Source organism: Bufo bufo, chromosome 5, assembly GCF_905171765.1.
Source record: "Bufo bufo chromosome 5, aBufBuf1.1, whole genome shotgun sequence".
NCBI classification, from domain to species: domain Eukaryota; kingdom Metazoa; phylum Chordata; class Amphibia; order Anura; family Bufonidae; genus Bufo; species Bufo bufo.
Window position 1 is genome coordinate 216,852,489 of NC_053393.1, and position 12,380 is coordinate 216,864,868.

The window sequence follows — 12,380 nt, forward strand, 5'->3', positions numbered from 1 at the left end:
ATTGCATTCTGTTTTTTTGCTGATCCATAGACTTCAATAGGGCCATGTCCTGATTTTCACTGACCAGTATAGGACGTTTAATTTTTTTGCTGAGCCGTGCACTATATTATATTAAAAATAAACCGAAACGATGGACTAGGATGTTATATGGAACATCGCTGATTGGAATTAGATGATGGTAGATGGCTTAATTAAGAGTAATGTGGTGCCGACACCCCGAGAGTGATGACTAAGGAAGATGTTTTAGGAGTGTGTCCTGCCTTAAAGGGATTAGGGAGGGGGGGGGGGGGGAGGTATGGGTTTATTTGTTTAGGATGGATAATTGTACTCACATTGAAGATACTTTTGATACCAGAGGCTATATGTGGATTTATGCCATGTCCTATGTAGATATGTGTAATAGAATGTATATATTATATACTATATATGACAGATAATGTATACATCTGTGGTCTACAAAATATCATGTTAATGTGATAAAATAAGACTGGAAAATGTTAATAAAGAAATATCTGATTTAAAAAAAAAATAAACCGAAACGACAGCCACAATTTAAGGTTTGTCAAGCATGTACTTAAATTGTTGTCACAAAGTAAGCCACCCAATAAGTCGGTTTTCCAGGAGTGGAATAGTTATGGCTTCTCCTCAGTATCTGATCGGTGGGGGAACAACACCCAGCACCGATCAGCTGATTGAAAAGACTGCGGCGCTGTGTCCCCATAGCATACCAGGCACAGCACTGTACATTTTACAGCTGCTATGCTTGGTACTTCTGCCCACACCCATTCACATGAATTAGACTGTGCTGCACTTGGCCATGTGACCAATAAACGTGACATCATTGAACTAGGAAGAGGTTAAGTGCTCGCCGCAGTGCCGTGGCCTCGTCAAACAGCTGATCAGCGGGGGTGTCAGAAGTTGGACCTCCCATGATCAGATATTGATGACCTATCAGGAAACCCTTTTAATAGCCTTTGACATCAGCCGATTATTAACTGAGCAAACGTTCGTAGGAAAGTTTCTCTATCATTGCCTTGTGTAAAAGATCTTGGGATCCGCTGATCACATCATTTATGCGCCAGTAAAAAAAAAAAAATTTTCACAGCATTTTCCCTGGTTAACGAAGGGGTCGCTGCCGCCAACAATGGAACCGAACAGTTGTACTTTAGGAACAGTCGTTGATGTGACTATTCACTCCCAACAGCTGCCCAGTGCAAAAGCTTAACGAGTGCCAATCAACTCCATAGTCTGTATGAATATTATCTGCCGGTGTAATAGAACCCTGCACTGAAATCCGCAGGTGTTCGCAGGCAAATCTGTGCGGTCAATCCGCATCAATTGGTGCAGATTTGCGTGCGGTTTCAGTGCGGATTTTACTAAGTGAATGAAGAAAATCCGATCAGGAAAAATAAAATAAATTGACATGCTGCAGATTTTAAAATCCGCACCGCAGGTCAAAATCCGCGCGGAAAAAAATCTGCATAGTGTGCACTGAGAATTTCAAATTCTCATAGACTACAATGTACATGACCTACAGTGCGGATTTTCCGCGCTCAATCCTGATCGTGTGCATTTAGCCTGAGGCTATGGGCATGGAATGTGCTGCCTGTTAATGAGCACGTAGCAAGTAGCCCACTAAAACATGCCATTGACCCCCCCCTTCAGGTACACTTACCACAAATTGAGAACCTGGATTGTAGACTATTAACTTCTGAAGAGTAATCTTTTCTGAATAATTTATATCAGGAAACGCTGAAACATTGCTGGACTCAGCATTGAAATCTTCTTACTGTAAATGTTCTACAGAACAGACGGGTAATGACTGATTTCACATGTAGATTTTCATTCACAGCTCACTGTTAAAGGTAGTCTGTCACCTAATCTGAGCCTTTTAGACCGCTCGGATCAGGTTATAGTCTCCTGTGCGCTCATTACAATGGTACCTTCATTTATTCTGTCCCTCGCCGAGATCTTCAAAAAAAGACTTTTTAAACTTATGCTAATGAGCAAGTGCCCAGAGGCGGCGTTGGTGCAGCGATGTGCCCAGGCCCCTCTGCGATGTGCCCAGGCCCCTCTGCAATGTGCCCAGGCCCCTATAATAGGAAAGAAGGGCGGGCCAGAGGGGTGAAAGGTGTGGTTTTCTGGCCACATCGCTGAGGGGCCTGGGCACTTGCTGCACTAACGCCGCCCCTGGGCACTTGCCAAACCTCATTAGCATAAGGAGTCTATAACCTGATCTGAGCGGTCTAAAAGGCTCAGATTAGGTGACAGACTACCTTTAGCCACCTTTTTACTGGATTCCCAATATGTCCTCATTTGTCACATCTAAATCCCCTCCCCTAATACAGACTTACACCCTGTTCTGTTTCTGGGAAGTATTGCTTATGACGCCTTTCTATTTCAGATTTGGGGAGAATGTACAATCTTGTATCAAGAATTCAGGACGGCCTGGGAGAACTGAAAAAGCTTTTAGAAACGCATATCCACAATCAGGGACTTGCTGCCATAGAGAAATGTGGTGAAGCAGCACAAAATGCAAGTATTCTTCTGTCAATAAAATCGTGCTATGGGGCCAACAGTTACTCCTATTGTATTTAAAGTGCCTTCTAGTCAAATGGGTCTCGTTGCCCATGTTTGCAGTGGGGGGCAAATTGAAATGCCTGGGGAGGCCGGTGACCCATATTAGGGCCTGATGTATGGGGCAACTGAATACAAGTCTGGATATCCACAGTGCAAGATGGGCGTCTTGTGTGTACAGTGGTCCCTCAGTATTAATTGGTTCCAGGTCGACCATTGTATGTTGAAACCATTGTAACTTGAGTAATCTGTTCCAAAGCCCCAAAATGTCATCCAAGATAAGAGAAAATGAAGATTTAAGAAAAAATATGCAGATAAATAAGACAGATAAAACAGGAATAGCTAATTTCTAGCAACTAATACATCTATTTTACCAGAGACGTGGCCTTGATTGGTTGGATCTGAGTCTGAGTTTCAAGTAACGATGGGTCAGAAAAGGGCATTGTACAGTTAGGTCCATATATATTCAGACACTGACAAATTTATTTATTTATTTTAGTTTTTTTGCTTGTTTGCTAAAACATTTAAGTTATAGTTATATATCGGACAAGGACAAAGTCCAGACTTTTAGCTTTCATTTGAGGGTATCCACATTAAAATTGGATGAAGGGTTTAGGAGTTTCAGCTCCTTTGCATGTGGCACCCTGTTTTTAACCACTACAGGACCGCCGTACGCAGGATTGCGTCTTTGCGGCGGCCCTGTTATTCTGGGTGGACACGCCGGCGCATCCTCTCACGAGACGCAAGATTTCCTGTGAACGCGCACACACAGGCGCGCGCGTTCACAGGAACCGGAGGTAAACTATCTGATCTACAGCCTGCCAGCGGCGATCCTTCGCTGGCAGGCTGTAGATGCGATTTCTTTTTTTTTTAACCCCTAAAAGGTATATTAGACGCTGTTTTGATAACAGCATCTAATATACCTGCTACCTGGTCCTTTGGTGGTCTCTTTTGCTTGGATCTACCACCAGAGGACACAGGCAGCTCTGTAAGTAGCACCAAACACCACTACACTACACCGTCCCCCGTCCCCCCATCACTTATTAACCCCTAATCACCCCATATTAGACTTCCTGATCACCCCCCTGTCATTGATCACCCCCCTGTAAGGCTCCATTCAGACGTCCGTATGTGTTTTGCGGATCCGATCCATGGATCTGCAGATCCGCAAAACACATACGGACATCTGAATGGAGCCTTACAGGGGGGGTGATCAATGACATATAGCCCATATAGACTCCCTGATCACCCCCCTGTCATTGATCACCCCCCTGTAAGGCTCCATTCAGACGTCCGTATGTGTTTTGCGGATCCGATCCGTGGATTGGATCCGCAAAACACATACGGACGTCTGAATGGAGCCTTACAGGGGGGTGATCACCCCATATAGACTCCCTGATCACCCCCTGTCATTGATCACCCCCTTGTAAGGCTGGCTCCATTCAGAGGTCCATATGTGTTTTGCGGATCCATGGATCGGATCCTCAAAACACATACGGACGTCTGAATGGAGCCTTACAGGGGGGTGATCACCCCATATAGACTCCATGATCACCCCCCTGTCATTGATCACCCCCCCCCCTGTAAGGCTCCATTCAGACGTTCGTATGTGTTTAGCGGATCCGATCCGTGGATCCGCAAAACACGTACGGACCTCTGAATGGAGCCTTACAGGGGGGTGATCAATGACAGGGTGGTGATCACCCCATATAGACTCCCTGATCACCACCCTGTCATTGATCACCCCCCTGTAAGGCTCCATTCAGACATTTTTTTGGGCACAAGCTAGCGGAAATAGTTTTTTATTTTTTTATTTATTTTTTTGTTTTTTCTTACAAAGTCTCCTATTTCACTAACTTGTGACAAAAAATAAAATCTCACATGAACTCACCATACCCTTCACGGAATCCAAATGCTTAAATTTTTTTAGATATTTATATTCCAGACTTCTTCTCACGCTTTAGGGCCCCTAAAATGCCAGGGCAGTATAAATACCCTACATGTGACCCCATTTTGGAAAGAAGACACCGCAAGGTATTTTGTGAGGGGCATGGCGAGTTCATGTAAAATTTTATTTCTCGCCCATTTTCCTTGGGGGACACAGAAGACCTTGGGTATAGCTCATCTCCCTAGGAGGCGTGACACTAAGTGAAAACTGTTAAGCCCCTCCTCCACAGCTATACCCTCAGCCTGGAGAGAGAGACTGCCAGTTTTTTGCTTAGTGTCCAAGGAGGCAAGACACTCCCTGCTCTGCAGGGCTGTTTTCTCCTTGTTTAAATTTAGATTTTTACTTTTTTCTTTTCTTTTTGTTCCAGACCATCAGGGACAACAGAGACGCACTAGACCTCTCTGCTTCTCCCGGGGTTGAGCTGCGCCAGTGCCGGTCACCCGCACTGCTGCCTCCCCCACAGAAGGCAAGGTGGACCAGGGCAGCCCAGCTCCCCTGCATCCCGCCAGCGCAAGGGTCGCCCGCACGCCAAGTCCCTCTTCCAGCGTCCTGCCACTACGGTGCCAGTAGCTGAAGGGGCGACCCTGCTGGAACGGACCGAGGATGAAGACGGCTATGGTGAGAGAGTGGCTTCTCCAGACCTATGTCCGTCCCCCCCCATCCCCCTGTCTCCTGCGTGCCTGACCCCCATACTGTGCCTCTGGACCCTTCCCCTGCTGGATCTAGGCTGGCCCCTGGGGTGCCGCAGAGAGGCAATCTGCTCCCTGCTCCCCCCCCCCCCCCCCTTCCTGGCCCCCATAGGACATGCAGCTAGTGGCTGTCTCCCCACCGCTAGCTGCAGAATGCTGCGACATAGTTTCTGCCGCGTTGCCTGCCTTCTCCTGCCGGTTCCTCCTCTATCCGCACGGGCACCCGATCTCAGGGTCCCCTCATCTCCTTATCGGAGTGTTGCTCAGGGCCTGGGGCCCGCTCCTGACGGCAGTGGCGTAAGGCCTCGCCTCTGGCCGGCATTGACATTCCGGTGCGGCCGGGCGCGCAAAAATTTTGGCCCAGGCTTTGCGGCCTGCTATGCCGCCATTCCGGGCCCCTGACTCTTCTGGCAGGCGGGGTGGGCTCCAGCGGCCGGCATTGGGCTTGACCACTATGCTCCAACAGGCCCCAGCCCAGGCTTCGCGGCCTGCTGGGCCGCAATTCTGACCGGCCTGCAGGGTGGGCACCCGCGGCCGGTTTGATGCGCCACTCCGCCTCAGGTCCTGGCGGTACATAATACTGTGCGGGCCGGGCGCCGCAAAAATTTAGACCCCGGCTTCACGGCCTACTAGGCCGCAAAATTCTGGCCTCTGTTGGAGGTGGCGGGAACTTCTCCAGGCGCGAATTCTTCCCGCCTGGGGGTTCCTCCGCCCCCCAGGCCGGATCCCTGTTAACCCTTTGGGTACAGGCCGGCTCCCAATGGGCCTGTATGGTTAGCCCCCCTTTTTTTTCCTGCCCCTCAGAGAATCTGTGCCCCTATATGGTGGCTCCCCTTTAGCCTCAGAGAGGCCGTGTTAAAAAAAAAATAATAATAATAAATAAATGAATAAATAGATAACCGATTTCTTGTGGGCTGCGCAGGACACTGCAGCCTCATCTCAGTAGTGCTGCCTGTCTGCATGCCCTCCTTCCATAGGCGGCATGGTGTTGCGCTCCCAACCTGCGTCGCTGCTAGATGCATTTCCCATTTTAGGCGGTTTCTTGCCCTCTTCCAGGATACGGCGCTGGCCAAGTGCATGCGGCCCTTCCGTAGGCAGCATTCATCACCCTCTCCAGTTATAGTGCCTGCCATGTGCATGACCCCCCCTCCTAGGCGGGATACTGCACTCTCCCTGGCTGCCGGCTGGCCTTGTGCATGACCCCCTTCTTAGGCGGAATACTGCACCTTCACCGGTTACGGTGCTGGCCATGTGCACAACCGCCTTCCATAGGCGGAACGCTGCACTCTCACTGGATTCGCTGCCGGCCATGTGCGTGACCCCCTTCCATGGGCGGAACGCAGCACTCTCACTGGATTCGCTGTCGGCCATGTGCGTGACCCCCTTCTCTAGGCGGAACGCTACACTCTCACTGGATTTGTTGCCGATCATGTGCATGACCCCCTTTCTTAGGCGGAATACTGCACTCTCACCGGATACGGTGCTGGCCATGTGCACGACCCCCTTCCATAGGCGGAACGCTGCACTCTCACTGGTTTCGCTGCCGGCCATAGGCATGACCCCCTTCCATAGGCGGTATGCTGCACTCTCATTGGATTCGCTGCCGGCCTTGGGTATGCCTCCTTCCCTCAGGCGGCATACATACATTCCCTCTGTCTGTGGTTGTTCTCTCGCAGGTACGTTGCTGGCCATGAGCATGGCCCTCTAACATGGGTGGAACGCTTGCACTCCCATTGGATACGCTCATGAGATTCACGGCTGTCCTTGTATGTGCGGTGCTGGACTTGTACATGTCCCCCTTCATTGGCGGAGTAGTTGCACTCTCGCAAAGTTCGGTGTTGGGTGTATTATTGCACACTCAATGCTAGGATAACCCTGTGCATGCCCCCCTTTCACTAGGTGGACCTCCTGCGTTCCTGCTGGATTATATGGTATGTCCTGCTTCTCTGAAGTAGGTACGGCCTTAGGCATCACCCCCTTTTGGGGCGGGCCTTTGCACTCTTGCCGACTGCAGTTTGCCAGGTACATTTCCCCCCTTTTTGGGGCAGACTGCTTGCGTTCCATCGCATGCCATACTAGGCTTGTGCATAACTCCCTTTCAGGTTGCACTTTGCAATTCCGTAGATGCTGTGGCACTCTGTGGCTGACCCTTTTCGCTGAGTGACTTTTTTGCAGTGAGCGGACGTTCTTGTGCGTTGTTTGGGCCTTCTCCTCCTGTAGGTGGGTTGGCCTTCTCACTGCTTACGGGGCTGCTCGTACGTATGCCTCCCCTCCTTCCTGCGACATACTTTTGTTTTCTTGGGATACGATGCTTGCCGCAAGCCTTGCACTCGTCTCTAGGGAGTTCATTCTGTCCACCTGACCCGGACGGGCTCTACTTGCTCTCTACTGCACCGAGCTGGGTGGTACTCATTCATTTCATTGGCCCTTCATCCCGGGGAGTGTTCGTGGTTCCTAGATGCGTGCCCATTCGTCCTTCCGTGGCATTGCTTCCCTGCGCTAGTGGTCACATGGTCGAGAGTGCTGTTGTCTGCAGCGCCCCTCGAATTCTTTTTTGTCTCTGGCGGGACTGCGGTTCCCTTGCCTACTGCAATTTCCTCCTCTTCGGATGCAGTGTGGTATGAGTCCTTCCTCTTGGCGCCTCTACGCTTCAGTCTGATCTGCTACCAGGTTCGGGCCGCTCTTCTCGGGAAGGTCACCCAACTTCTCTTGGGTGCTCGATTACCCAGGTCTGGAGGACCTCCACCTTGGGTTCTTCAGGGTATTCGCCTTCTGCGAGGCGGTGAACCAGGCGTCTCACAGTGTAGTGGGGTTCTGCTTTTGGGCTGTCCTATGGCTTCCCTGTTACTCCTCCTTTCGGTTGGAGGGTGTTATGCCGGCCTCTGTCTCGACTACCTTATCTCGCCGGCTCTGTTTGGCTCCCGCTCAGTACAGATCACTCCGATGTGGCTTCTGCCCCGCCAGGCTTCAGAGGCTGTTCCTTCACTGTCCTCCCCTCTGGGGAGAGCATGGTTGTTCATGTGGATGGTTCCGGTGTTCCTTTTGGCCTCGTACGGTCTCCCTTGTTCACACTGGCTGTATTAGCTGTGTGCCTATTTACCGAGTCTACCGCGTTCTGTCCTCCCGCTGGGTGCAGATTGCGTTTTCCATTCTAGACAATGGTCCTGCTGTAGACTTACCTTTATCGGTAACTTGGGGGGACTACCTTTCGGTCCAGATTGTCCTTTGATCTCCCACACCGGGACTGTAGAACGTGGCTACATCAGCATGGACTTTAGCCTGTCTTGTCCTGGCATCTGGCGGATGCTGGGCGGACCCTTTGGTTCCTTTCCGTCTGTCCTTCTGCTCCCCCACTCCGGGTGGATACGGGACAACGTTGCTCGGGGGCCAACGGGACCAGTTTTGCCGACCCTTCTGCCCGTGTTACTGGTCTGCGCCTGATCACATTGGGTTTTCGCCTGCTTGCCAGGCGACTCCAGCGGGCTCGCGAATGTTCGCTCCTGGCTGTGTTTCGTCCAGGATCTGTCGTAGGACTTAAGGTTTTTTTGTCTGGGGTTCTGTGGGAAGCTGGGCATTCCCCACTCTGCCTTTCTCTCCCCATGGTTCTGTCTTTCTCCAGTCCAGCCTGGACCTGGGACTGGGACTCTTTTACTTGAAGTGTCAAGTGTCGGCTCTGTCCTTCCTCTTCCAGCGTTCCCCGGCCCTCTGGGCCTGTCAAGACCTTCTTCCTCGGAGTGGCTCTTTGGTTCCTCTGTACTGTCCTCCGGTACCGCCCTGGGAACTACATGCTGAGCTCTCGGCGCTCCAATCTTTTCCTTGGAGCCATTACAGAAGTTCTCTCTACCCCTTCTGTCCTGTATGGTTGTGTTTCCGTGGCAGTCGTGCCTGAATGGTGGCCCTTCTTGTTCCGAGCCTTCTGTCTTTCCCCAGGACAGGGCTGGTCTACATCCCGTCTCTTCCTTCCTTCTGAAGGTGGTGTTTGCCTTTCGCTTCAACACTTCACCGATTTGGACGTTGTTTGGGCCTTGCCGTTTTTACTTGGAGATCTCCGACTCTTGTCGACGTTCGGTCTCTTGGGTTTCCAGGAGGTCCGCGCATAGGGTTGACGGACTCCAGGGTGGTTTTCCTCTGCTTTATCAGATTGGCTATTGCTGAGGTTACCGCACCAAGGGCAGGATTCTGCCTTTGGTGTCACCGTTCATTTCACCAGAGCGGTCGGTGCCTCCTGGGCAGGAGGCATTGGGCTTCGGCCATGCATTTGGGCAAGGCGGCCACTGGTCTTCCTTGCACGCCTTACCGAGTTCTACAGGGTGCATACTCTGGCTTCGGCGGATGCTGCCTTGGCCCGCCTGGGTCTGCAGGCGGCGGTTCCTTGATGCCTTCGGGTGCTTCGCCTTGGTGCTGTGGTCCCTCCCCTTTTGGACTGCTTTTGAACGTCCCAAGGTCTTCTGTGTCCCCTAAGGAAAATGGGCGAGAAAACAACAAGATTTTTGTATAACTTGCCAGTAAAATCTCTTTCTCGCTCTTTCCTTGGGGGACACAGCACCCACCCATTCATTGTTTTTCTCTACACGGTTTCAGAGTTTGTGTTACCCGTTGGGTAGTTGGCTTGTTGGTTCCTTGTTGGACTTTGCCTTTTCTCACTACTTGGACACGCAACTGGCAGTCTCTCTCTCCAGGCTGAGGGTATAGCTGTGGAGGAGGGGCTTAACAGTTTTCACTTAGTGTCACGCCTCCTAGGGAGATGAGCTATACCCAAGGTCTTCTGTGTCCCCCAAGGAAAGAGCGAGAAAGAGATTTTACTGGTAAGTTATACAAAAATCTCGTTTTTTTTGTCACAAGTTAGCGGAAAGGGAGACTTTGTGAGAAAAATAAAAATCTATTTCCGCTAACTTGTGCCAAAAAAAAAAAAGTTCTATGAACGAACTATGCCCATCATTGAATACCTTAGGGTGTCTACTTTCCGAAATGGGGTCATTTGTGGGGTTTTTCTACTATCTGGGCATTGTAGAACCTCAGGAAACATGACAGGTGCTCAGAAAGTCAGAGCTGCTTCAAAATGCGGAAATTCACATTTTTGTACCATAGTTTGTAAACGCTATAACTTTTACCCAAACCATTTTTTATTTTTTTTACCCAAACATTTTTTTTTTTATCAAAGACATGTAGCACAATAAATTTAGAGAAAAATTTATATAGAAATGTATTTTTTTTTTATTTACAACTGAAAGTGAAAAATGTCATTTTTTTGCAAAAATTTCGTTAAATTTTGATTAATAACAAAAAAAAGTAAAAATGTCAGCAGCAATGAAATACCACCAAATGAAAGCTCTATTAGTGAGAAGAAAAGGAGGTAAAATTCATTTGGGTGGTAAGTTGTATGACCAAGCAATAAACCGTGAAAGTAGTGTAGTGCAGAATTGTAAAAAGTGGTCTGGTCATTAAGGGGGTTTAAGCTAGGGGAGCTGAAGTGGTTAAAGGGACCAAAAGTAATTGGACAATTGACTCAAAGGCTGTTTCATGGGCAGGTGTGGGCAATTCCTTCATTATTTTATTTAAAATTAAGCATATAAAAGGCCTGAAGTTGATTCAAGGTGTGGTGCTTGCATTTTGAAGATTTTGCTGAGAAGTAAACATGCGGTCAAAGTAGCTCTCCATGCAGGTGAAACAAGCCATCCATCTGCGAAAACAGAAAAAACCCATCCGAGAAATTGCTACACTATTAGGAGTGGCAAAATCTACAGTTTGATATATTTTGAGAAAGAAAGCAAGCACTGGTGACCGCAACAGTGGTGGATGATCGCAGAATAATTACCATGGTGAAGAGAAATCTCTACACAACAGCCAACCAAGTGAACAACACTGTCCAGGATCTAGGCGTATCAATAACCAAATCTACCATAAAGAGAAGACTTCATGAAAGTAAATACAGAGAGTTCACTGCACGGTGCAAGCCACTCATAAGCCTCAAGAATAAGAAGGCTAGATTGGACTTTGCTAAAAAACAAAACAAGAACAAAAAAATCTTAAAAAAACCAGCACACTTCTGGAAGAACATTCTTTGGACAAATGAAACCAAGATCAACCTCCACCAGAATGATGGATAGAAAAAAGTATGATGACTGCATGGTACAGCTCATGATCCAAAGCATACCAAATCATCTGTAAAAGACGGCGGAGGCAGTGTGATGGCTTGGGCATACATGGCTGCCAGTGGCACTGGGTCCCTAGTGATTATTGATGATGTGACACAGGTCAGAAGCAGCCGGATGAATTCTGGGGTTTTCGGAGACATACTGTGTGCTCAAATCCAGCCAAACTGATTGGTCGGGGTTTCATAATACAGATGGAAAATGGCCCAAAACATAAAGTCAAAGCAACCCAGGAGTTTATTAAAGAAGTGGAATGTTCTTGAATGGCCAAGTCAGTCACCGGATCTGAACCCAATAGAGCATTTCACTTGTTAAAGACTAAACTTCAGACAGAAAGGCCCACAAACAAACAGCAACTGAAAACCGCTGCAGTAAAGGCCTGGCAGAGCATTAAAAAGGAGGAAACACAGCGTCTGGTGATGTCCATGAGTTCAGGACTTCAGGCGGTCATTGCCAACAAAGGGTTTTCCACCAAGTATTAGAAATTACATTTTATTTACAATTATTAAATTTGTCCAATTACTTTTGAGCCCCTGAAATGAAGGGATTGAGTTTAAAAAAATGCTTTAGTTCCTCACATTTTTATGCAATCATTTTGTTTAACCCACTGAATTAAAGCTAAAAGTCTGAACTTCAACTGCATCTGAATTGTTTTGTTCAAAATCCATTGTGGTAATGTACAGAACGAACTTTAGAAAAATGTTGTCAGTCCAAATATATACGGACCTAACTGTTGAAAATATTGTATCCTGAGGGATGACTGTATAGACATCTACTCCCAGTGGGGGTCAAGTTTCCACAGGAAATAGGATGAAGCAGAGTTGATCACCTTTATTGCGTTTAATGTGTATATATAGTACATTGACAATACTCTAAAGAAGAGCCCGCGTTTATTCTTACTACCCGAGCAACACATGGTTCTGCAGGTTTACTGTACTAGTAGTCCATTACAATAATGTCACTATCATTATTCCTGTCATTTATGCCAGAGGTGCACAACATTTAGCTACACCG

General features: G+C 48.5%; 1 protein-coding gene across 5 annotated transcripts in view; it reads left to right on the plus strand.

Moving 5' to 3' along the window:
• The window catches only part of CUL1 (cullin 1), a 91,206-nt gene that overhangs the window by 61,624 nt on the left and 17,202 nt on the right, over window positions 1–12,380 (plus strand). For all 5 annotated transcript variants that reach the window (XM_040434366.1, XM_040434370.1, XM_040434369.1 and 2 more), the window contains one exon: window positions 2,405–2,535. In XM_040434366.1, the coding sequence (XP_040290300.1) occupies window positions 2,405–2,535 (131 nt within the window). The remainder of the gene's footprint in view (window positions 1–2,404; window positions 2,536–12,380) is intronic.